This window comes from Giraffa tippelskirchi, chromosome 9 (assembly GCF_054371585.1).
Source record: "Giraffa tippelskirchi isolate mGirTip1 chromosome 9, T2T-mGirTip1v1.2.pri, whole genome shotgun sequence".
NCBI classification, from domain to species: Eukaryota; Metazoa; Chordata; class Mammalia; order Artiodactyla; family Giraffidae; genus Giraffa; species Giraffa tippelskirchi.
Window position 1 is genome coordinate 5,140,718 of NC_137283.1, and position 25,234 is coordinate 5,165,951.

Sequence of the window (25,234 nt, forward strand, 5' to 3'; positions counted from 1 at the left end):
CCTTTGGCAGAAGAAGACAAGGTTAGAGCCTCTCTGGGTGATTAAACTTTGAAACCCATTCCTAAAACACCTGTTTGTTCTCTGACAATCGTGAAAGTCGCTCAGTTGTGTCCGACTCTTTGGAACCCCACGGACTATACAGTCCCTGGAATTCTCCAGGCCAGGATACTGGAGTGGGTAGCCTTTCCCTTCTCCAGGGGATCTTCCCAACCCAGGGATCGAACCCAGGTCCCCCACATTGCAGGCGGATTCTTTACCAGCTGAGCCACAAGAGAAGCCCAATATTTATTTTGTGTATCGTTTAAATGTACATACTATTTTTAAAATGAATACATGTAGGGGACTTTCCTGGCGGTCCGATTTTGGGGTTTGATCCCTGGTCGGGAACTAAGATGCCACATGCCACAGACTAATTAAGCCCACACTCCACAACTAGAGAGTCCACATGCCAGAACATCACAAGTGGCGCAACGAGACCTGATGTGGCCAAATAGATAAAAGGAAATTAAAAAAAATTAATACATGCAGATAATTTAACAACAACTAAAACATATTGCATTTCTTTTCCATGGGGATTTTCTTGATCCTTGTCTCCTGTACAATGTCACGAATCTCTGTCCATAGTTCATCAGGCACTCTGTCTATCAGGTCTAGTCCCTTAAATCTATTTGTCACTTCCACTGTATACTCATAAGGGATTTGATCTAGGTCATACCTGAATGGTCTAGTGGTTTTCCCTACTTTCTTCAATTTAAGTCTGAATTTGGCAATAAGCAGTTCATGATTCGAGCCACAGTCTGCTCCCGGTCTTGTTTTTGCTGACTGTATAGAGCTTCTCCATCTTTGGCTGCAAAGAATATAATCAATCTGATTTCGGTGTTGACCATCTGGTGATGTCCATGTGTAGAGTCTTCTCTTGTGTTGTTGGAATAGGGTGTTTGCTATTACCAGTGCGTTCTCGTGGCAAAACTCTATTAGCCTTTGCCCTGCTTCATTCTGTACTCCAAGGCCAAACTTGCCTGTTACGCCAGGTGTTTCTTGACTTCCTACTTTTGCATTCCAGTCCCCTATAATGAAAAGGACATCTTTTTTGGGTGTTAGTTCTAGAAGGTCTTGTAGGTCTTCATAGAACCGTTCAATTTCAGCTTCTTCAGCGTTACTGGTCAGGGCATAGACTTGGATTACCGTGATATTGAATGGTTTGCCTTGGAAACGAACAGAGGTCATTCTATCGTTTTTGAGATTGCATCCGAGTACTGCATTTTGGACTCTTTTGTTGACCATGATGGCTACTCCATTTCTTCTAAGGGATTCTTGCCCACAGTAATAGATATAATGGTCATCTGAGTTAAATTCACCCATTCCAGTCCATCTTAGTTCGCTGATTCCTAGAATGTCGACGTTCACTCTTGCCATCTCCTGTTTGACCACTTCCAATTTGCCTTGATTCATGGACCTAACATTCCAGGTTCCTATGCAATATTGCTCTTTACAGCATCAGACTTTTCTTCTATCACCAGTCACATCCACAGTTGGGTATCGTTTTTGCTTTGGCTCCATCCCATCATTCTTTCTGGAGTTATTTCTCCACTGATCTCCATTAGTATGTTGGGCACCTACTGACCTGGGGAGTTCATCTTTCAGTGTCCTATCTTTTTGCCTTTTCATACTGTTCTGCTGGGTAGGATTGGGGGCGGGAGGAGAAGGGGACGAAAGAGGATGAGATGGTTGGATGGCATCACCGACTCAATGGACATGGGTTTGGGTAGACTCCAGGAGTTGGTGATGGACAGAGAGGCCTGGCGTGCTGCAATTCATGGGGTCGCAAAGAGTCGGACACGACTGAGCGACTGAACTGAACTGAACACATATTGGGGTAAATACTCAATTAAAATTTTTTTTCTAACTGTTACAAGATTGTGGTCAAAACTTGGATAGCCTTTGTCTGGATAAACACTCAAGAAACTCTATGACTTCATTGGGTCTATACTTTGGTTTACTATTATTGTTGCTGTCGTTACTATTACCTTCACAAAAGCAATATATATTGATTATAGAAATTAAGATAGTACAGAGGAATAAAAAGAAAGGGAAAAATCACCTGTAACTATTTCTAAAATAGTTTGGTGTCTGTTGTCTGTCACTTTCCTAACCACATAAACAATATTTCATATGTACATGAATATCTATGTATATACAAACTAGGGGCTTTCCAGGTGGCACTAGTGGTAAAGAATCCACCTGCCAAAGCAGGAGATGCAGGAGACGCAAGTTTGATTCCTAGGTCATGAAGATCCCCTGGAGGAAGAAATGCCAACCCATTCTGGTATTCTCACCTGGGAAATTCCATGGATTGAGGAGCCTGGTGGGCTACAATCCATCGGGGTTGCAAAGAGTCAGACACGACTGAGTGATTGAGCACACACACATACAAACAGTAATTTTTCAAAATTCGCATCGTGCTGTAGTGACTGTTCCATAACTTATCTTTCCAGTTAATAATAAATTATGAATATGTTATTCTGGAACAAAATTTTAATTGTCTATACACTACAAATTTGCATATAAATTGTGTACTATATTTGAACCAATTCCCTATAGCTGAATATTGAAGTTTTTAAAAATGTCTTGCTATTTTAATGCCTGAGGATCAGACATAGAGGCCTTTGGATGCCAAGCAGAATGGACTAGAGTGTATCCTGTAGATCAGTCATTCTCAAGGGAACGGTACTACACCTCCAGGGAATATTCTGGGAATTCAGGGAGATGCTTTTGGTTTTCTTGATGTCTGGGGGTTGCTACTGGTGTTCAGTAGCTTGGGCACCCAGATGTCAGCTGCCCTGCCGTGTGCAGAGCGGTCCTGAGCCAGAAAGAGCCATCCCACATCCTGCAGGCCTTTCAAACGTCCTGCTGGAAATGTGGGAACCCAAGAGCCTGATTACAGTTGTCAGAACCCTGTTTCACAAGCAAATGCAAACTATTCTATGCCCGTTTTAAATAAACACTAAGTTTTCTACTATCATGTAAATCAAGGGGAAGTGTGTTCTTCAAAGCTTTACCTAGAGTTGTGTGTCTTTTTTTGAAGATTAGGGGGCCTTCCCCGGGGGGCCAGTGGTTGGGACTGTGCTTCCAGTGCAGCGGGCATGAGTTCAATCCCTGAGCAGGGAGCTAAGACCCCGCATGTCGCACAGCACAGCCAAAAAGTAAAAATTAAAAAAAAAAAAAAAGAATGTTATGTCACTAATATCATCATCCCATTGCTATTATTTGCATCAGCAAAATCACCAACTTTTAAGAGTCATATTCATGGTGATTCTAAGAGGACGTGTAAGGATCTTATCACTTCCTCGTGTCTTCTAATACTGTTGTGCCAAATGTTTATGTAATAAAATACACACCTTTAAAGATTATTATTCCTTCATATGACCAGTATGGCCTTCTGCTACCTTTTACAAAATTCCACGTAGGTAGGTCTTATTTTCTATTGGTTTCATCTTCAGAGAATAAAGAGAACATGAACAGAATTTATTATAAACAGTGGTCGGTGGTCGATCGGGTGGAAAGCTATGACTGGAAGAACAAGGAACGCATTCAGAGGCCTTCAGTAGGGAAATGAGGAGATAAAACAGGGCAGCAGGTATGACTGTGTGGAGAGAAGAAAAAATAAACAGGAGACAGAGACCAGAAAAGATGCAAGAACAATCTGCTCAGGATTGTTAATGAAGACCTAGAATGCCGCAATGCCTGAAAAAAAAACAAAAAGAAGAGCTCTAACGGAGGACAACTTAAAAAGGGGTCTGGAACTCACTGCACACACAGTGTCAGAGAGTGGCTGTCACAGCAGCAGGAGAGTGACTGTGTTCTCAAAAACAGCCTCACATGTGCACATAAGCATACACAGATACACACACACACACCTACACACTCAAACTCCAGCTTCATTACCAAATAAACTTTCTCCCCTCCTACTGCCAGAGAGAAGACTTCTCACACCATTGATTCTGAAATCTGACAGCTCCGTCTGACTCCAGTCTGAAGCGGAGGGGCAAAGTCTTATTCGGTTTATTTATTTGTTTGTGATTCTCCAACCAAGATAAACCCTGAAATATATTTCAAGTGTGCTTTAAGTACACTCCAGGTTATAAATCACACGCTTGCATTCTCATACTACAGTAAGCATGAAATCGCATAGATCATCAATAGATATATATGCCTCCCTGCCTTGCCAAATTCATGCACCCACATCTACGCTGAGAGAGGCTAAAAGGAAACAAGACTGAGCACCCATGAAGATTCATCTGCAACATACGTGTTTATTAATCAGAAGAAACCAGAACAATTAAAATAGCATGATACTAGACTGGGCAAGGGCCCCAAGGTTCTAACTGGCAGAAAAGCGTTTTCAAAATGAAAGGATAGAGATTCATGGATGTTAATCACGAGAGCGCAAATGCTGGCAAAAACTGCAGGGAGAAGAGACGGCCCTGATTCATATTCAACTTCCAGTTAAGATTAAAACTGTATTATGTGCTGATTTATCTGATTTTAACTTATATATCCATCTTGATTTCAAATTTTCTGAGATTAGATCATGTAAATATTTCTTTAAACAAAGGAAGAGTGAGTCCATAGTATCCCCAAACGTAAAAGGGACTATTTAGTTGTCCTGATCCATGTCCGTGCAATGGTCCGTAAAAGATGAACATCACCTTCTCATGTGCTTTTCTTAACAATCAGAAAGAGAGAAGAATGGTCACCATGTTTTTGTCAGCTGTTAGCAATTATCCCCCACATCACCAAACAATGCCTCATGGGTTCCATCAAAGCAAACAGTGTCCCTGGAAACATCACGAGTAAATTCTCACACCGTTTAGCTCTTGTTTCGTTTTGAGTCACTTACCGTCTGAAATGTATTCTTTAGTGCTTCCTTATTTGCACTGTGTGATGTATGAAAGGCAAGCCAGATCCTGCCTGAAACGGCCCATGGAGGGCTTGTCTAGGCAAACGCACAGGTAACTCTGTCCATCTCTCCCCGTCTCTGCTGCCTGACCGCAGGTTTAATGAGAGGTAGAGTATTTATATATTGGGTATGTACTGTGCTACCCTGCAGGAGACAAAGTGAGCCACGAATAAACACAAAGTGACCCGAGGCAAAAGAAGACGCTGCAGGGAAGGATCCAGGTGGCTACGGCTTAAAGGTCATGATCTCCCCACCTCCACCTAAGTAGGCACAAAGTCCAAGCACCTCGCTGTGGGAGATGGGCCTCCAGCTGTGCACGCCACTCACCTGCTGCTCTCACCCTGCCCTCAGCACTGCCCCCACCCCACTCTGCGTGGTCTTCCACCACGCCCTCCTCTCGAGCCTCTGGGCCATCATGCTGTGATTCTTCCTGGAACCCGCCTCTTCACAGTTGTCCCTGACTGGCAGCTACTTACTATTCAAGATTCCGATCTACTGTCACACACAGAGGGTGATGTCCTTTCTCTCTGCCTTTATAGTGTTTCTCTCCATCGAGGCACCTATGAGTTACCTTGTGATGATCTCTTTACTCGTCTGTCTCCTAGAATATGGGATTCCCAGGACGGGGACCAAGTCCCTTACGTGTATATCTCCCGGGCCAGGGATAGTGAGCACCTGATTGGCAAGTTTTTCCTTTTCTTCTAGAGGGCAAGGAGAAGGGGTATCATCTATCGATGATAAAACTATAGCTGTTAAAACTATCACTGATTTCCCCACTGAGGGCAGAGAGGGGTTTGCAAATAGGAGCTGTTACTGTCAGGTCCATAGAGCTAGCTCACTGTGCTGGAGAGGGAGCAGGCAAGGGATACAGGGCTCCTGACGGAATGGTAACCAAGAACTTTCCCTTTACATGACATGCACAGAGTCCTCAGGGGATGCTCATTCAATTCAATCTACACTCCGTCCATGCAGCAGGGAGGTGAGGTCACGGAAGGTCGACCTGGGAGACTTCCGAGTTCTTGGAAACGTGGGCTAGAAGGAGGGTGCTCCCTGGCAGGGCCATGCTAGGGGAGGTGCAGGAGGGACACAAGAGCGCCCGAGGCTTCTCCTCGCTCTGGATGGCCAGCCCGCCCCAGCTGTGTGTGAAGGTTCCCTGCAGCATATTCAGTTTGATGGTGAGTTGAAATTCATTGCTGGCATCTCTTTCTTTTTTATGTTAGTCCCTTGGGCAAAAGATGCAGGGTCTTTGTTGACAGAAAGAACAGAAAGTCTCACATCCACAAAGGGGACCAGATTTAGACTTTAAGGTTACCTTCTAGTGAGGTGATGCAAACAGTCACAGGCAAGCACCAGCAGAGATGAAGAAAGAAGCCCTTCATTGTACGACATTAGCCACTGCCAGATTGCATGCTCTGAAGCGCACCGTGAATGAGAACTTCTCATAAATTCTACAACCATTTTGCAAACAGCACAATTATTCTGAATTTGTATGTGTGTGCCAAGTGTGTTGGCTGGTCAAATGTAAACAATGCTTACAACTGTTTGGGATATGCTTAGCTTTTAATATACTAAGAACCACCTCTCTAGAACTTCAAGAAGATCTTGGAGTCTGAAATTATTTACAGGCTCAATAGGCAACGGGCATTGATCTACATCATCGGAAGGAAAGATGTGATATGCTTATTACTCACCAAATGAAGTTTTGCCCAGAACTCAGGTCCTTCTTCCATCTGTCTCAGGCTCGGTGGAATGTACCAAAAGCAAATATTGGCATATTCAGGCTGAAGAGGAAGAAAGTTTGAAAGCTGTTAATTAATCTTAGAATGCAGTTCAACTCTCAGCTAGTTTCTCTGAGTCATCATATGTGTCTTACGTTGGTAAGACCAGAATATGATAGATTAGACATCCATCCTGCCTTACTTTCGGTAACAGCTTATTGGGAAATTTTCTTCTCCTTTGGTGTACCCAGAGAGTGCTATTCCCTCTGGGTATGGGGTGAGCACAAGAACAAGAATAAACACAGTGAAGTTAGAAGCTGACCCAACGCAGCTCTAACTAGGCATTAGTTACCGTGCCTGACACGCATACACCCAGAGGTGCCCTCACTTGTCCCTCTGGTCTGATCACTCACCTAGAGCCAGACATCCTGGAATGTGAAGTCAAGTGGGCCTTAGGAAGCATCACTACGAACAAAGCTAGTGGAGGTGATGGAATTCCAGTTGGGCTATTTCAAATCCTAAAGGATGATGCTGTGAAAGTGCTGCACCCAATATGCCAGCAAATTTGGAAAACTCAGCAGTGATCACAGGACTGGAAAAGGTCAGTTTCCATTCCAATCCCAAAGAAAGGCAATGCCAAAGAACGCTACAACTACTGCACAATTGCACTCATCTCACATGCTAGTAAAGTAATGCTCAAAATTCTCCAAGCCAGGTTTCAGCAATACATGAACCGTGAACTACCAGATGTTCAAGCTGGTTTTAGAAAAGACAGAGGAACCAGATATCAAATTGCCAACATCCGATAGATCATCAAAAAAGCAAGAGGGTTCCAGAAAAACATCTATTTCTGCTTTATTGACTATGCCAAAGTCTTTGACTGTGTGGCTCACAACAAACTGTGGAAAATTCTTCAAGAGACAGGAATACCAGACCATCTGACCTGCCTATTGAGAAACCTGTATGCAGGTCAGGAAGCAGCAGTTAGAACTGGACATGGAACAACAGACTGGTTCCAAGTAGGAAAAGGAGTACGTCAAGGCTGTATATTGTCACCCTGCTTATTTAACTTATATGCAGAGTATATCATGAGAAACACTGGGCTGGAAGAAACACAAGCTGGAATCAAGATTGCCGGGAGAAATATCAATAACCTCAGATATGTAGATGATACCACCCTTGTGGCAGAAAGTGAAGAAGAACTAGAGAGCCTCTTGACGAAAGTGAAAGAGGAGAGTGAAAAAGTTGGCTTAAAGCTCAACATTCAGAAAACTAAGATCATGGCATCCGGTCACATCACTTCATGGCAAATAGATGGGGAAACAGTGGCTGACTTTATTTTTTGGGGGCTCCAAAATCACTGCAGATGGTGATTGCAGCCATGAAATTAAAAGACGCTTACTCCTTGGAAGGAAAGTTATGACCAACCTAGACAGCATAATAAAAAGCAGAGACATTACTTTGCCAACAAAGGTCCGTCTAGACTAGGCTATGGTTTTTCCAATGGTCATGTATGGATGTGAGAGTTGGACTATAAGGAAAGCTGAGCACAGAAGAATTGATGCTTTTGAACTGTGGTGTTGGAGAAGACTCTTGAGAGTCCCTTGGACTGCAAGAAGATCCAACCAGTCCATTCTAAAGGAGATCAGTCCTGGGTGTTCATTGGAGCGACTGATGTTGAAGCTGAAACTCCAATACTTTGGCCACCTGATGCGAAGAGCTGACTCATTTGAAAGGACCCTGATGCTAGGAAAGACTGAGGGCAGGAGGAGTAGGGGATGACAGAGGAGGAGATGGTTGGATGGCATCACTGACTCGATGGACATGAGTTTGGGCGAACTCCGGGGGTTGGTGATAGACAGGGAGGCCTGGCGTGCTGCAGTTCATGGGGTCGCAAAGAGTTGGACACGACTGAGCGACTTATCTGAACTGAATCCTGATCATTAAGTTATCTCCCACATCTCCTTCCAACAACTTCTTCTCTCTTTAAGGAAGCCAAAGTTGTCTTCTATTATCTGCTATAGTTGATGAATGCAAAATCACCGATTACCTGTGAATTGATAACATGTGGCATACTTGGGCTTCACTTAACCAGCCTTGCCGTGACCCTGATCAATACAGCATCAGAAGGAAAGAAAAGAAACAGAGCATCACCTTGACTCCTAACTCTCGAGTGTCAGCACTGGGAAGGGTGTGAGTCCACTAGAGACCCTGCTCACAGTGCACACTTAGCCCCTGGGCTTGGAACCCCCGGAGTGCAGTTCAGTCCATCACAGAAATGGCTGAAGAACTGGCATTTTCAGAAGCACTTCTGGGGACTTCGCTGGTGGTGCAGTGGTTAGGAATCCACTTTCCAGTGCAGGGAACATGGGTTCAATCCATGGTCAGAGAGATCCTACATGCCTTAGAGCAACTAGGCCTGAGTGCTGCAACTACTGGGCCCATGCACAGTGAAAGATCCCCACGTGCCTCAACGAAGACCCGATGCAGCCAAATAAATAAATTAGTTAATAAATTAGCTTTTAAGAAGACGCATTTCAGGTGATCTCAAGTGAGCTGTACATCATCTATGTTTGAGAACTTCTGGTCTAAAATGGCCCAGTTATTTTCTCCAGTAATCTGTTTTTCTATCTGAAATACTTTGGTTAAATGTGGAATAAGGTCTCACAATAGGCTCCAGGCAGCTGTTTTCACAGAGACATAAACACAGGGCCTGCTAGGGGCAATCACAGACTTGTACTCAATGACCAGGTGATAACAGACATTACCTTGGGGGTTGACAACTCAGACACACCAAGCTGTACTCAGAAAAGACCATGGGTCATGCCCGCCCACTTGGCACCTTCCTCATCTGGTTTTTCATGCGGATAGTTTTTGAAATGACTTCTGTTTTCCCACCACAAACACAGTTTGCAGGTAACAACCAGTGTCAGCATAAAGTTTCAAAGTATTTCAGAGAGAGAGGAAATGGCTATCATCTCATCTCCTAAAATCAAAACTGGTACTATAGAGAGTTTGGATTTTAGTAGATTTTAAATTACAAGTGATAGCCCAGAAACATTCCCAGCTCAACAAGATAAGCTCTTGATCTGATCATCCTTTCACCTTTGAAGTCTGTAACAGGTTTATTGAATTTGACCAAAAAAAAAGTCCAAAGATTAAAAAAATAAAAAAGGAGCTAACAATCTTCAAAACAGAGAGGAGTTCAAAATGGAGTACTTTGTAATTCTAGTCACTTTCCACAAACATTTATCATGAGACTATAACAGTCTTTACAAATCTACACAATTTATACTTGGTTTTCTAATTTATGATTAATTTGGTTTTTCTAGACTAGACTGTCCTGGCCTTCAAATTATTTAATCATCTAATGTGAACAAATCTTTTGTTGAATAAATAAAGTCACTACGGTTGATTAGAAAGTAGAAAAAAATGCAGTTATTATCTGTCACTAGATTATAGGAATTTGTGTCTTTATATAAACGAAGGATTTTTTTCCAGATACCATTTATGTCAGTTATCAATTTATTGCCTCTCAGCTCCAAATCCACCCTCTCTGTATGTCCTGCAATAATGGAGGTGGACACTATAAATATTTCTCCTTGCAGTCTGGTCCGATCAGAGACTTTATCAGCAGAGGGTGCCGGAGGGACACAGAGGAGGAGGAGCTGCCTTCTCCTGGTCTCCTGGGCTCATCTCACAGGGTTCCTGCAGTGGGTGGGGCTCTCATCAGCAGTTTTGGTGACCAGCACCAACTGGCCCCAACAGCTTCCCCCAGCACCGCACCCTGGGGCGGCTTCACCACAGCCTGGTCGGAGGTGGGCGCCCATAATGGTTTTCCCTTGCACACTCTCCACCAGGGATCTCATAGGGAAGGCTGCCAGCTAGGCGAACTTGCCTCAGACGGCTTGAGTGAGTCCAAGATAGGGCAATGCCCTGAAATCAGCGTCCTGCTCTCCAGCACCCCAGCTGGTGGATCCCTAGAGACCCCACCGGTCTGCCACCTTGGAGGATGTGCCTGCCATCCTGTGAGTCACACACGCCCTTTCTAACCAAGTCTGGATCTCAGATCTGGGTGGGGGCGGACTCTTGTCTGATGCTCCATCTCAGTTCTAGAAGTGACAGCTGTTCTCTACATCATCTGCTATTTCTGTACTTCTTAAGGTCTTTTTCTCTCTTGTGAGGCAGCTCTCATGACTCCAATCCCCTATTAATAATTCTTTTTTTTATGGAACTCTTTACAAATCTACATATTATCGTTGTACTGGGACCATGCTAATCTTTTCTGTATCACTCTAATTTTAATATATGTGCTATTAAAGCAAGCATGATAATTCTTTTTTTTTTAAAAAAAATTATTTACTTGGCTACAGCGGGTCTTAGTTATGGCATGTGGGTTCTTTGTTGTGGCGTACAAACTCTTAGTTGCAGCAGGCAGGATCTAGTTCCCAGACCAGGGATCCAACCCAAGCCCCCTGCATTGGGACCACAGAGTTTTAGCCACTGGACCACCAGGGAAGTTCCAAGCACTATAATTCTTTTCATTTTATTTTCCCACTTCAAATTATTGTGTAGTTTTTGTCTTCTTATTAGACCCTAACACATCATTAAGTTAGCCATTCTCTTTCGTTTGCAGGGCAACATTATGAATCATTTTGCAGTAGCTTCTATCTGATTCCCTGGTGGCTCAGAGGTAAAGAATCTGCCTGGAATGCAGGAGATCTCCGTTCGATGATCCCTGGGTCAGGAAGATCCCCTGAAGAAGGGAATGGCAACCCACTCCAGGATTCTTGCCTGAAGAATTTCATGGACAGAGGAGTCTGGTGGGCTACAAATCCATGGGGTCGTAGACATGACTGAGTGACTAACACATCATTAAATTAGCCATTCTCTTTTATTTGCATGGCAATATTGTGAATCATTTTGCAATCGTTTCTATCTGCTATCACATCTGCTCAATATTTTATAATTTGGGGCTTATGCCTTTTGAATCACATTTTAAACTTTCTTCCTTCAGTCAGTTTCAGTTTAGATATTTCAGAAGTGACAAGTCTGTGATCTCTTTGCCCAGCCTTGTTGAGAATGGTGTGGCTTCAGTGCTATGACATTTGAAAACTGGTGAAGCCTTTTTGAAATTTCATTTCATGGAGGAAATCTGATGTGCCATTTGGTGGAATACCTGTATGATAATCATTCCTCAAATTATTAAAACTTGAAAAAAAATAAGTTTTTTTTTTTAAAATAAACAATAAACCTTGAATATTCACAAAGAATGTTCATATTGAGTTTTCCTGTCTCTTTGCCTATGTAGCTTTTATTTTATATAGACTTTCTTCAAGTGCCTTCAAAGCACTAAACTGTATTTTCAGAGTAGAATTATCCACATGCCACTTAATTGCAAACATATATGGAAGCCTGACCTCTTGGTTGCCTTAGGGCCACATTTAGCCCATATTGTCAGACACTGCAACATTGAGAAGGCGTAAGAAGGAATCCAGTGTCCATACCAGGCAGGTGATAGAATGGCACAAAAAATCTATAGCAGGAAAAGTGTTGTCATCATTGTTAAAAATTCATGAAGACGTAAAGAACTGTCACGAAAGAAAAGATGGGTTCATTCCACTCTGATTTTCACAGAGAAAGAAAGGAGATATATTCCAAGAAATAAAGCCAGTGCTTTGATGTCAATTCCAGCAAGGATTATTGAGCAAATAATATGAGACTCTTGGGGGGAAAAAGTCAATGGTCACCAAGCTGTAGTGGCTTGCATTCTCTAAAACTGAGTTTTGTCAAAGGAAATTCTTCTCCCTTTCTGCAATATCATTGGGTCACAACCACAACAATAATAATAAAAGCTAGCACTATGCTTTTTAATAAGTATAAATGTAGAATCTAGCACATAGACTGAAATGATCAATTATGCAAATGTAGAATGGACAAGGGGGTCATGATGGATTTTATTTGACTTCAAGCTCAGATTTTAAGTAACCGATTACACTACTGAAAAATTCCAAAGACAGCACTTGGTAGCACAAAGAGCCTGGGTTTTGGAGTCACATGGATGCAGTCTGAATCCCATCTTCACCAGATCTTTGCTTGGACAGGTATCTGTCCAAGCGCTCTAAGCTTCAGCTTCCTAATCTATAAGATGGAGATTGCACTGTCTACCCCACAGAGATGGCTTGATGAGTAAAGGGATTATTTCCAATATTTACCATCGCATCTGGCACACAGAAGGCACTCTCCCATGTAGTGACTATTATCTGGAACTATACTGGTAGGAAAATATGTCCTCTTCAGGTGGATGAACAGCACCATTAACATCTCTACCAGGTGAGACACATCACTGTGCAAATTTCTGCCTATGTATTAGAAAGGGACCATGAAAAAATTCTAGCATGTCAGAAGAAGGGCAACTTAAATGTTCAATTTAATAAGAAACACAGAATAGAACTCAAACTTTTTCTATGTTCTAGAGATAAAATGTAGAAAAAATGACTTACACGTAATGCTTATCTCCAGCAACTCAGAGAATAGTAATAAAGCTATTAAAGATACAGGTGATCAAACTGCAATGGGATGAGCATTTTAAAAGAAGAACTTTCTCATAACCCAAGAAACGTTCCTGAAAAAGCAAACGAGTTCACATGTAGAAGCCCGTGCACCCAGGGTGATGATAGCGCTTGGGACGAGCAGGCGTCAGGGTGAGCTGAGGAGGCGTGGTGCTGGAAACAGAGACAGGCACCCTTCATGAAGGGCTTCCTCCTCAGCCATGCTGGGCACACTGGGCTTCATCCCAGAAGCAGCTGGAGAGTTTCAGTCCAGGGCACAGATTTCATTTTATTAGAGAGCCCTCCTGGTGGCTACAGTGTGGAGATGGGCTAAGAGGTCTAAGACTGGAAGCAGGGGATGAGTTGGGAGACAGTGTCAACCTGGGGGGGTCTGAACTAAGGTGGCGGCTTGAGGAGTGGAGAAGGGAAACAGTGAAGACAGCATCAAGACTTCTTAAAGACGGATTTGAGTTCTAATAACAAAGAAAGTGGGTCATAGCTCTCCTGGAAAAGAATTCCAAAAATTCATCTGGAAAATGAATTTATCAAACTGCTGATAAAGAAAATGGCTACACCTCAGCTTTAGAAGTGATGAATCTGAGGCTCCTGAGAGAGTCTCGTTGAACATTTCAGGACATACAAAGGACTAGAGTCCAGGAGACAAATCAAGGACGGAGACATTATTGAGATGGTTGATGACAAAGCTCTAGATACGGATAAAACATTTCAGGTAGAGTATGTAGACACAAGAGAGGACCGAGACAGAAGACTGCAGAACATCTAAGTGGTACCCAGATGAAGAAGACTGGGTTTTCTTACAGAGTCGGAAAAGAACGAGTCATATGGGAAGGAGAAAAACTAGGAGAGAAACCTGAGGAAGCCCAAACAGGAGCGAATCTCAAGAGGGATAAAGTGGGTAACGGTGCAAAATGCTGCAGAAATCCAACAAGGAGATTCAAGAATGTGCATTGGATTTAGCATTTATAAGATCATTGTGATCTAATATAACTACATAAAAACTATGTTTAAAAAACTGTAAGTTGCAATATGCTTGATACATATTGAATCCTAAGAGTAGGATTCAGTAAGTATTAGAACACAAATAATTAGAGCTCCCTGGAAGAGGAATAAACTGTGAATTCTCTTACATAGGAAGTGTTCAGGTAGAAGTTGACTTCCTGTTACAAGAACTAACAAGAGATTTCCTGCAGTGAGCAGGCAGTTGACTAGATGTCCTTGAAGATCCTTTGTAACTTGGAAAGTCGGTGAAACCTAAATAACTCTTTCTAAGGCAGAACTCAGGAAGAGAAAAACAAAAAGTTGAATAATTAGGACTCTCCCAAGAGATCAAAATAGAATGTGTGAATGATAGTATATACCTCTAGGAAACCATCTATTAGATCTTAGGTCCAACACAGAAAACTAGAATTTTCAGGAGCCTATGAATAATGCAGAATTCATTTGAAATGATAAATTTCAACCATCTTCAAGAACATATACGTTATTTTTATTCTTTTTAGGAAAAGACATTCAAGTACTGGATACGCTGTTTGGTTGTGTTCATTTAGTTTTTAATGTTCCACTTAACGCTCTCACTGCCATCTGTTTCACAGTGAAAAACATATATGCCATGACAGACTGGTTTTTTGTAAATTGACAGCCTTGTAGTTTTACAGACCTGGGTTCCCATCAAACCTGTATTCTTTCTTCTCTTAAGTATGCATTCGAGTTATCTTTAATCAATCCAAGGAAGGCATTTTTTTTTTTTTAACAATAAGAGGCTAATCAACTTGACTCTTATATGTGACAGTCAAGGTCTAAATTTACTTTATTTCTCTAAATGGATACAGAGAAAAGAGGTACATGCAGATCACATACAGAATCCCTTGTAAGTAGGAACTCTGGAGGACCACTGAAGAAACCATCTTTCCTGCTTTGGGGCCATCTGGCTCCCAGAGATAAAATAATCAGAGCAGGAGGTTGCCTAATGATTACAATCCACCTTAACTTTCGTTACAAGGATGTGAATGCTTGTATTTCCCTAAAGCTGATGGCAAGAGGTTCCTCCCTCAAATTTTAAGCCTTTAGGAAGAATATATAAACAACTTTTAAATCAGTTCATAATTTTTCTCATCACTTTTCCTCTCAGCTCTATCAAAAGTCCATGCAATTCTGAGGTGTACAGCACTTTTCACAAACCTTTTAGCTCCCACAACCAAAGAAATACAGAAGGCACTACAAACTTGAGAAAATAAAGAGGTAATTCAACCTCAAGAAAATGCAAGATGGTAACTCAAACTCAAGAAAATAAAAAAGGTGGTTCAGACTCAGACTCAAGGCAATCATGCAGTTGTTGCTTCATCCTTACATGATAAGTATGTATCTCTAGAAAATACAGACATTTTCTTCCTTAGATACAATGCCATCATCATGTCTAACAAAATTACTGATAATTCCTACCAGTTCATATGAGAAATTCCCCAACTGTTTCAAAATTTACTGTTTATAATTGACTCCTTTAAACTAGGATTCCAGTGTCTACCCATTGCCTCTGCTTGTCCTGACTCTTAGGTTTCTTTGATCCTGAAAATGATTATCATTACTCTCTCCTTTATTTTTCTTCATGCCACTGACCTGCTGAAACCAAGTTGGCTGTCCTGTGGAATGTTCCACATTCTAAATGTCTTCTGGCTTCTTTCTAGTGTTATTAGAAAGTCTTTTAAATATGGATTCTTCTGCTATTTTTGCAAGTCCCTTTCTATCTCTAATTTTCAAGGGGTTTGAATTCTTAGAACCTTCTGATCTGATGTCCCCTTTGCAGTCGGAGTCTCCAGAGCAGTGTCTCCCAAAGTGATCTGAGGACCATCCTCACACCCACCGGAGTTACTGCACTGGGCTCCCAACTTGTCTCACTTATTCTTTTCTTGTCCTCCCCTCACCATCACCCCCACTCTTTCTCGACATCCAGCACCGTCTTTCAAATGGAAATCAGACTCCTTTCTGCTTAAAATTTCTTCAAGGGTAATTATACTTCAAGGGGGTATTACAAAAGCCAAAGGCCTTTACCAGCACCTACATGGCGCCAGCAGCCTCAGTCTCTGCCAACCTCTCCACACCAGCACCTACTATACCCCAACCTTGCTCGATGCTCCTTCCTTTGGCTCCTCAAGTGGGCAGAACTTTTTCAGTTTCACGCCTTGCGGTTGTCTGTGGACTCTGCCTGGAATGCCTTTCCCTTGAACCTCTACATGGCATGCTTCCCACCAACGCACAGCAGGTCTCAGCACCAAGAAAGCCCCCGAGCGCCCTCCCTGCACCCAAACCAAACAGGCCACCCCCACCACCATGTCAGCATGTTTATTTATTTATCACTCTATTTATTCCCACATCTGGAACTGTCCAATTAGCTATTCATAATTATTTATTATCTCTCAGGTATTTCTTTTATTGTTTCCTTAGTATCTGTTTTACTGTTTCCTTAAGGCTTCTCCCACCCTGATGTTCCCCATTTAACAATTTGCTTGCTTAACTGCCTGTTACTTTCCCTTTGAATGTAAGCACCATGACAGCAGGGAGCTTCCCTGTCTGGCATCTCCACCACACAGCAATTGCTCAACAAATCTTGCTGAATGAATAAATACCAAAAAATAGCCAGATTGTTTATACAGAGGATAGATTCCTAGGCTACAGCCTCTAGGTGATTTTTACATTATCTTAAAAGTTGCTACAAAGTATACACTCTAAGAAGGTCTAACTGAACCTCACATTTCATATTTCTTAAAATCAGATTTCAGTAATATTTTATCATTTTAGCCATACATTAATATTTTAGAAAAAAAAAACCAATATTCTCTTTGTAACCCCTTTGTTTCTTATTTATAACAAACAATCCAACAACAAAATGATTTATTTTCCCATTGTTCCAAAGCTAATAAGCTCTCATTATTCTATAAAAAGGGAAAACTATCTGCACTATTGTACATTCACTTTAATTGATTTTTCACCTATAGGCCCCACCATAACACAGTTCAGTATTTGCAGTACAATCATTATGCAACTTAATATATCAAGATAGAGGTCATAATTTATTCCATACTATCCTTGGTAATTATCATCGAGCACTTTAATTTTCAATGCTCAAAGGCAAGTGTTCTCTGTGAGTCCAACAAAGGAAAAATACTCACTAATAGAATAAATTAACATAATGGACTCTAAGAATTAAGCTAATGACTTGCTTTTAAGTCTGCAACACAAAAACCAGTGAAATATAACAGATTAGAAAATTATCACCTTCATCACTGTTGACTGAAAAAATCACAAGTACAATTTTGTAATCACTTACTTCCATCAGTAACTTGAATCCTTCTCTCTTCTTGATTTCTTCTACTAGGTACCTAAAAAAAAGTCACAAAAATATTTATAAACTGCAATCTAAAAATTCCATGAACCTGACATACAATGAAACTATTGTACAATTTCCAATATAGAGACAAGGTTTAGAAATAAGTAAGGGTCCATTACACAGACACAGGATTGGATCTATCTAAATGTAGATGGCTTACTGCAATCCTCTGGGCCTGAGTAAAAAGGTACACCTTTTTCATGAGATGATGTCTATCTCATGTGTTAGCATCAGACTTTGTGTGAAAGCCACTTAGAGTAGACTGGATATATATCTCTGACCATGTGGGATTTCACATTCATATTCTAGATGGGGATTTAGCACAGGTACTTAAATTCTCTAGCTGGCGTAGCGGAAAGGGTTTTCAGTGTGTCGTTCTGCTTGTGTGTTCTTTTTAGATCAAGGAAGTGTAACACCCTCTCTCCCAAGGCCAGGTCACAGGGAGCAAAGACTGATCACCGATATCATGCTAAAAGGAAGTGGATTGTAGACACTGATAGAATGCCTATGAAATTATCACAAATATCAGGGAAAAGAGAATTATCATGCCATAAGCAAAGGCTGCAGCTACACGAAATATGCAATATTATGGAGAAAAGACTAAAATGACATTGAAAATGTAGAGTAAATTAACATTGACTTTGCCCTCCTGGGCTTTGTTATTGTCTATATGAAAAGGTAAATCTTTTGAACAACTAGCCTTGAAAAATAGTGATTTGATCATGAGCTTTGAAAAGTTCATAACATTTGACCCAGAATTTCAAATTTGGAGGTCAAATGTAAGGAAACAATCAGAGGTGATGACAAAAATGTAGTTGCTAAGGAATTTTTTATATATAATAGCCAAAAAAGGAAGGCAGGAAAGAAGGGATAGAGGGAGGGCTAGTTTTGAAAATCCTGTCCATATCAGATGGAATTACGATACCATGACATGGAACATGATCATGTAACTGAATTACATACATTCAACTAAAATTTAAGGACAACAAAGAAATGCTTCCCTTTGGACCTCAATTCCCTTACTTGTAAAACTGGAATAACCTATGCTGATTTTCCAATCTCAAATGGATGTTGTAAAAAAAATTAAATAAAATCACGTAAAAAATTATATAGAATATAAACTGTGAAAATGGAGGATTATTATAATTATGTTTATTTACTAAAGGCCATCCCAGAATGTGGGTATCGAATACATCAGTTAATGGGATGCAGTTCTTTTTTCCAAAACATTTTTTTTTAGTTTTTTTGCATAAGGTTAAATATTGGTGTCTAACATAAACATTATAAAAAATAATCTTTAATTTATAAAAAAAAATATAGATTAACTTTAATTTTAAATTATAAAAAAATCTTATAAAAATCCTATCAGTATTAAATGGATAAACATGAGTCTTTTATATTGAGCAATAATGTTGTGATACCACACACACACTGACTCACAAAGTATCTGACGTTCTTTCCACATACTCCTTTCCCTGAATAATCTTTCAGGAAATGTTATGTAGTTGTAAAGTTTTTACACACTTAGCACACTGCCTAACTTTCAATAAAAGCAATTCTGATGGTCAATAAACATCAGAAAAATGCTCAAGATGATTGGTAATCAGAGAAGTGCAAATTGAAATAACAATACTAAACCATGTTGCCCACAGGACACTGGAAACAAATAGCGACAACATTTGGTGCTAGTGAGTGTGATAGAGAGCTGCTACAAACCTTTCAAAATTAATAATACTCATATATTCTGATACAACAAACCACTTATGAGATGCTGGTCTACCAGGAAAATCTCATCAACACTAAGGTAGGTAGATAGATGGCTTATTGCATGGATGGATGGGTGGGTTAGTAGGTAGATGGATGGATGGATATATGGATGGATAGGTAGGTAGGTAAGTAGACCAGACTGTTGAACGGATGGATGGATGATGAATTGATGGAGAGGTAAGTAGGTAGAAAGGCAGGGAGATGGGTGGATTGTTGGGTGGATGGATGGATAGGTAGGTAGGTAGACAAACAGAGATAGAAATATAGATAGAGACAGAAATAGAGACAGATAGACAGATGATAGATGCATACACATATGTTACTGCATCTACATTACATGTGTATGTGTATGTATTCCATACAGAATAATTAGAATAAATATCCAGAAATTGACAAAGGTAAAATAAAATGTATTATAGCAACACATGTTCTATGATGCAGCTATTAAAGAGGATGGATTATATCCACTTCAATTAAACCACAGAGATGCTCATGATGCACTAGACATGAAAGCAGGGGATTGAGAGATATAGATAATGTGATTCCACTTTTTAAGAAGCTCTAAAAAAGAAAGCATAAGTGATCCCTCTCCACATGTATACATGAGCACGGAATAAAGCATGGATGACCAATCATAAATCCCTGATATACCCGAGGAAGGGAAAAACCGGATGCAATGGGGAGAAAGGGACTATTCACTCTATGCCAAGTTTCATAGGTGTGGTTACTTACAATTCTTGAAAGGAAATTAATAAAAGAAAAAATATAAATTACAAAGCAAAATAAAAAACACATACAATCTTTATCTATACAAGGACCAGCTTTGTGAATCCTATTTTTTCCTTATCTTCTCAGGCACAAATGTAAAGGCAATCTGCAAACTCAATGCCAGGATTCCATTCTGAGGGAGCCTGCACTAACCCTGAACATCCCCCAGACTATAGACTCTGGGGAATGACTCTAGAAGATTCTAGATGTGTAACTGACTGATTCTGTGACTCTAAGCAAACTCCTCAGCCTCCCTGAGCCTGCCTCAGCTTCCTCATGCACAAAATGGAGAAGGAACTAGGTTGGTCAAACTCTTCCCCAGTAGATTATGACGACATGACACGCTGCCTATAGTTGCGATTTACAATAGCTGTCAAACTGGTGAACACTGCTTCCGGGCAAAAGGCATGCTGGAGCGCATCTGAATCACTTCAGTTAAAACTCTGCTCTGCGCTAACCACGAGGACCTGGGTTTTGTGTCAAGGTCAACGCCCCCATTCAGTCACTCTCAGAATCTATAAAACCTGGTGTAACACTTCAAACGAACTGAGGGTAGAGGAGATCTGCATAGAGAGTTATAACAATCATAAAAGGTTTACACCAGAGTTCCCAAACGATGTCCCATGATATACGGTGCTAACAGGTTTCCCACTTATCCATTCAAATAAATTTGAGCAATATTAGGCTTATCAATTAGATTATTTTTGTCTGAAACTAAGCGTATACTTGGCTTAATTCATAAGAACATCTATTGAACTGCTTGGAAGGTTCAGTAATATCACCAAGAACCAGGCTTTTTCAATTATTTCAGCTTGCCATGTTTGTAGTGTTACTGAATTCTCTCCTGTTCACAAGATGGCAGTCACAGCTCTGCCCATCACATCCACATATGACAGTGTCCCAGGAAGGAAGAGAGGGGGTTAGAAAGTATTTTCTCTTAGCTTCTCTCTATTTAGGTAAGAATATTTTCCCCAGAAGCCTTCACAGAATTCTTCCTGTATCTTAGTGACTGAATCTGAGTCATATATCCATCCCTAAAGTAATGATTGGCAAAGAGGGTAGACTTAGACCAATGTTCCCAGTTGGAACACTGCTATCTATATAAAACAGAGGCTCTGTTGGTGGGAAAAAGGAAGAATGGTATTTGGATGAACAGTCAACAATGTCTGCCTACTGGCTAAAGTAAAGTTAAAATTGTACCTTTATTACAAGCCTTTCAGAGACTTCAATGTACTAACAAACGCTCTGAACCTCCAAGAGAGGACTAATGGATTGGTTACCATTTCTCAAACATACTTGACTGTGGAGACACTTTTTGGAACATCTATTAAGATCTTCTGGAAGCCTATGACCCCACAGAGTGTAGGTTCAAAAATGCTTGTTTCTAAACTAGTGCCTCTTCTACAGGTACCTACCCTCTTCTTAAATAAATGTTTAAATAAATTGAGTTTGGGGGAGGAAATCCAAACAAATTCTGCCTGCATTCATAGATGACTTATTCCTCACAACTTTTCAATATATAAAAACAGTCTAAAGATAAAATATGTGGAAAAAAAAACTCTATTCTTATCTGATGCAAGCCATAAAAAACGAAAAGATGTACACTGAGTTTTTGGATAAAACTCGGGAACCATAAACCACTTCTACCAAAAGGCATCCAGGTATTGTTCAGAAAGCAACAATAACTTCATAAAATTCACTGTTCTTTCCACTAAGCTTAGCAAGAAGAGAGAATACTATACATTAGTAAGAGTTTTCACCAATCCTACTGGGTAAAAACTCATTCTATTAAGATTCTGGCTTAGTTTTGAATTGCACAAAAATGAAATCTTGCTCTGAAACACTTCCTGTCCTTGGTTCCATGTGTCCATCTAATACTTGTGTATTTCACTTGCCCTTTCTGAAGGGCATGCGTTCCTTTCTGGAAATAGCTTTTCCAGTCTCTTTCTCAATTCATCAGCCTCCTGGTGTCTCCCTGGAGCGCTCTGGACCAAGTGCTTCTTCTGGTCTCATCTCTTCATGGGAAATTTCTTCTGATGCAATGGAGCCTCCCTGAGTTTCTGAGATTTTTTTTCCATCTGGTTTGTGCATGCTCTGCATACATGAGAACATACTGCATGGCCTGTGTGATTCATCACAGACACCTGCATGTTCCATTTTACTGCACTATGATGTTTTTAAAAATTATAAATATAAAGAAAAAATGCAAGCGTTGCCCCCTCTATAGTCTTCTAAACTCTCTCCCTCTTCTCACCTAGAGAAATACACTGGCACAAAGGTGCTATTGTGTAACTGCTTACCTTTTCCATACTGGTACCAATAAATCCCTCAGTATTCATGCAAGTCAATGAAATGAATTCCATCTGAGAGATTACAGAGATTGTGTGTCAAGGGAACAGATAAATGATACACAGGGGACCAAGCAAAGCAGCAGAATGGGAGTTCCTGAGCTGTTTGTTGTTGTTGAAAAGACTTACGCACATGACTCTTCTGGATTTGCTTTAAAAATTGCCCCTCAGCGAATATCCATTTAACTTGAGTGTTGTAACAACAGCCTACAAGGTGCCCTCAGCAACCAGAAGCCCTGAGTACTGTAACACATTTTCAACTTTCCTAAGCAGATATCAGCGATCACAACTGCCTGCCTTCTGCCAGAAATGGTGATTTTAAACTTCAGCCTTCTGGGTTTCAATTATGCTTAATAATCACATGCTGCTTTAGGTTCACAATGTCACTGGTTTTCAAACAACCAAAGAAAAAGGCAAGTTTTTAGTCATTAATATTTCTTGAAAGCAATGTTCTCTCATCCAGTGAAATGACAAGGGTCAAATGGAAATTAGGGGATGCCTTGGAGATCTTCTAGGAACTAATTAGTTCCTTCTTTCTGGATTTGACAACTCATAAAACAGGAATTGTTGTCCTCTTCAGAACAGAAGAATTGTTGTCCCTCTTGCTTCCCCGAGGGAAGAGGGAGCATCTGACCAGGGTGATGCTGTCCACTGGTCCATCAAAACCTGGTCCTTACATCTTAAGGTCAATATACAATTTTTAAAATATTTACTTTTATTTTATTTTGGCTATGCCAGATCTTGGTTGCAGCACATGGGATCTCTCATCTTTAGAGTGGTGTGTGGGATCGTTTGTCATGGTGTGCAAACTCTTAGTTGTGGCATGTGGGGTCTAGTTCTCAGACCGGGGATTGAACCTGGGTCCCCTGAATTGGGCGGCTTCTGAGGTGGTGCTAGTGGTAAAGAAACCCGCCTGCCAATGCAGGAGACGCAGGAGATAAAGGTTTGATCCCTGGGTCGGGAAGATCCCAAGAAGTAGGAAAAGGCAACCCGCTCCAGTATTCTTGCCTGGCAAATCTCATGGATAGAGGGACCTGGTGGCCTACAGTCCATGAGGTCGCAAAGAGTTGGAGACAACTCAGGACTGGAAAACAACAACAACCACTTCATTAGGAGCTCGGGGTTCTGGCCAGTGGAGCACCAGGGAAGCCCCTGATATACAAATTTTCAAACTAAGCTCCATTCTGGTTCAGGAACGTGGAAGCACTGTGTCCATGGAGTCAGAGCGGTCCTTACTGCAGTGGGCCAGGGGGAAGAACACAGCCCTCCCCGTGTTTGAGACCTGACTCAGGCAGCGCCTGTGCGAACGGACACACCTTACCCACCTCAGGCTGCTGAGGACAGATGTGCACCCCAAACAGCAACACGACTGTCACCCGCAGCTTTCCTTTGCTAAAGTTACCTACTGCAGAAAGTCATACTCCTTGGAAACAAAATGATGCTGCTGTGACCTAGAAATTAGCCAAATACAGTCTTCTGACCATGGATGAGAATTTTTATTAGGTAAACTCTAAAACAAGTGGCTGAAGGTCAGTAGGCTTGATGAGAAGTGGTATTTTAACTCCTACCAGCCAGTGGTTTAAATGGACGATGTTGGCTCATATAATCAATGGTGGTCTAGAGCTGGTTTGTACTGGTTAGTGAGATCCAACTGTTAAATATACAACCATTTACAAGCCATGGCTGTTGGCAGCTTGAAATTTCCCACAGTGGGAGTATTTATACCACGGAAATTGGCAGACATTACAAATTGTCGCTTTTCTTCCTCTGAGATCCAGTTTACTAGTACACAACTGCACATGGGCACCAGCAAATAGAAGAAACTTCAGAATTCAGAAAATGTTGCCTCTTTCCTGAAGAGCAGACCACACTTCATTTGAAAAAAATTAAATCATGAAAATAAAGCACTTATGTTGCTAACTTAAAATAATTGTTATTCCCAGAGAAACGTTCTCCAAGTTGATAATTTCACATTTGTTTCAAGTGACATGCCTAAGAGGACTCTGCCCTGGCAGTGGGGGTGGGGGAACTCCAGGAAAGGACTGTTGGATAACAAGAACGTGGGACGTTCAGGCAAGAGAACCACTGTGACTGACAGCATCACAGAAAAGGGATCATTTTTCAAATATTTAAATACAGGTCACAGAGCCTGCAGTGATGCTCACTGAAATGTTAATTCAATTCAATTCAACATGACAAACATTTACAAACAATAAGTGTTGTTGAATTGAATTGAAATGTTAACATTTATTCTCCTGTGATATTTCTCTGCAAAAATTAGGAGGTATCCTTAGACTATAAATTAAATTCCACCCTGAGATGAATGTTAACTTTGTAATAAATATGATCATCAAATATTTATATCTAGCCTTGTTTCAAGGCACCTGCCATTGAATTACTTAGTGGCTTAGATAAAATAAAGCAGAGTCTACCATACTTATATAGTATGAGATAAAACAAGCAGGGCAATAGAACTTTCTGAACCTTTTAGTTCAATGGGCAACTATGAATATTTATGGTTGACAGTTTCACGTTTTCACCACTGGGTGGTCATCTCCCAACTTCTGAAGACGACATCTGTCAAAAAGAATTAAAACCTTCTCGGGATTGTTGAGAAAGGAGCACTCTCTCCTTTTGACCTTGAAGTTGAACCTGGGAGGCTACAGATCTGACCCTCTTGGGAACTAACTTCCTACAGGGGAGTAAATCCAACATGAAGG

At 41.0% G+C, this 25,234-nt stretch overlaps 1 protein-coding gene and 1 non-coding gene across 26 annotated transcripts in view; both read right to left on the bottom strand.

Moving 5' to 3' along the window:
• Nucleotides 1-25,234, bottom strand: part of GADL1 (glutamate decarboxylase like 1) — a 647,456-nt gene that overhangs the window by 77,441 nt on the left and 544,781 nt on the right. For 21 of the 25 annotated variants that reach the window (XR_014064522.1, XR_014064521.1, XM_081527037.1 and 18 more), the window contains 2 exons: nucleotides 17,572-17,623; nucleotides 6,652-6,741 (listed from right to left, as the gene is read on the bottom strand). Coding sequence is in view for 20 of the 25 variants with exons in the window: in XM_081527037.1 (XP_081383163.1) it covers nucleotides 6,652-6,741; nucleotides 17,572-17,623 (142 nt within the window). In the remaining 5 variants the exon portion in view is untranslated. Of the gene's footprint in view, nucleotides 1-4,293; nucleotides 5,105-6,651; nucleotides 6,742-17,571; nucleotides 17,624-25,234 lie in introns of those variants that run through there. The other 4 variants (XR_014064519.1, XR_014064520.1, XR_014064518.1 and 1 more) reach the window with 2 other exon arrangements.
• On the bottom strand, nucleotides 10,901-11,003 carry LOC145522097 (U6 spliceosomal RNA). Its single transcript, XR_014065911.1, has one exon. It is a non-coding gene; the product is annotated as a U6 spliceosomal RNA (small nuclear RNA).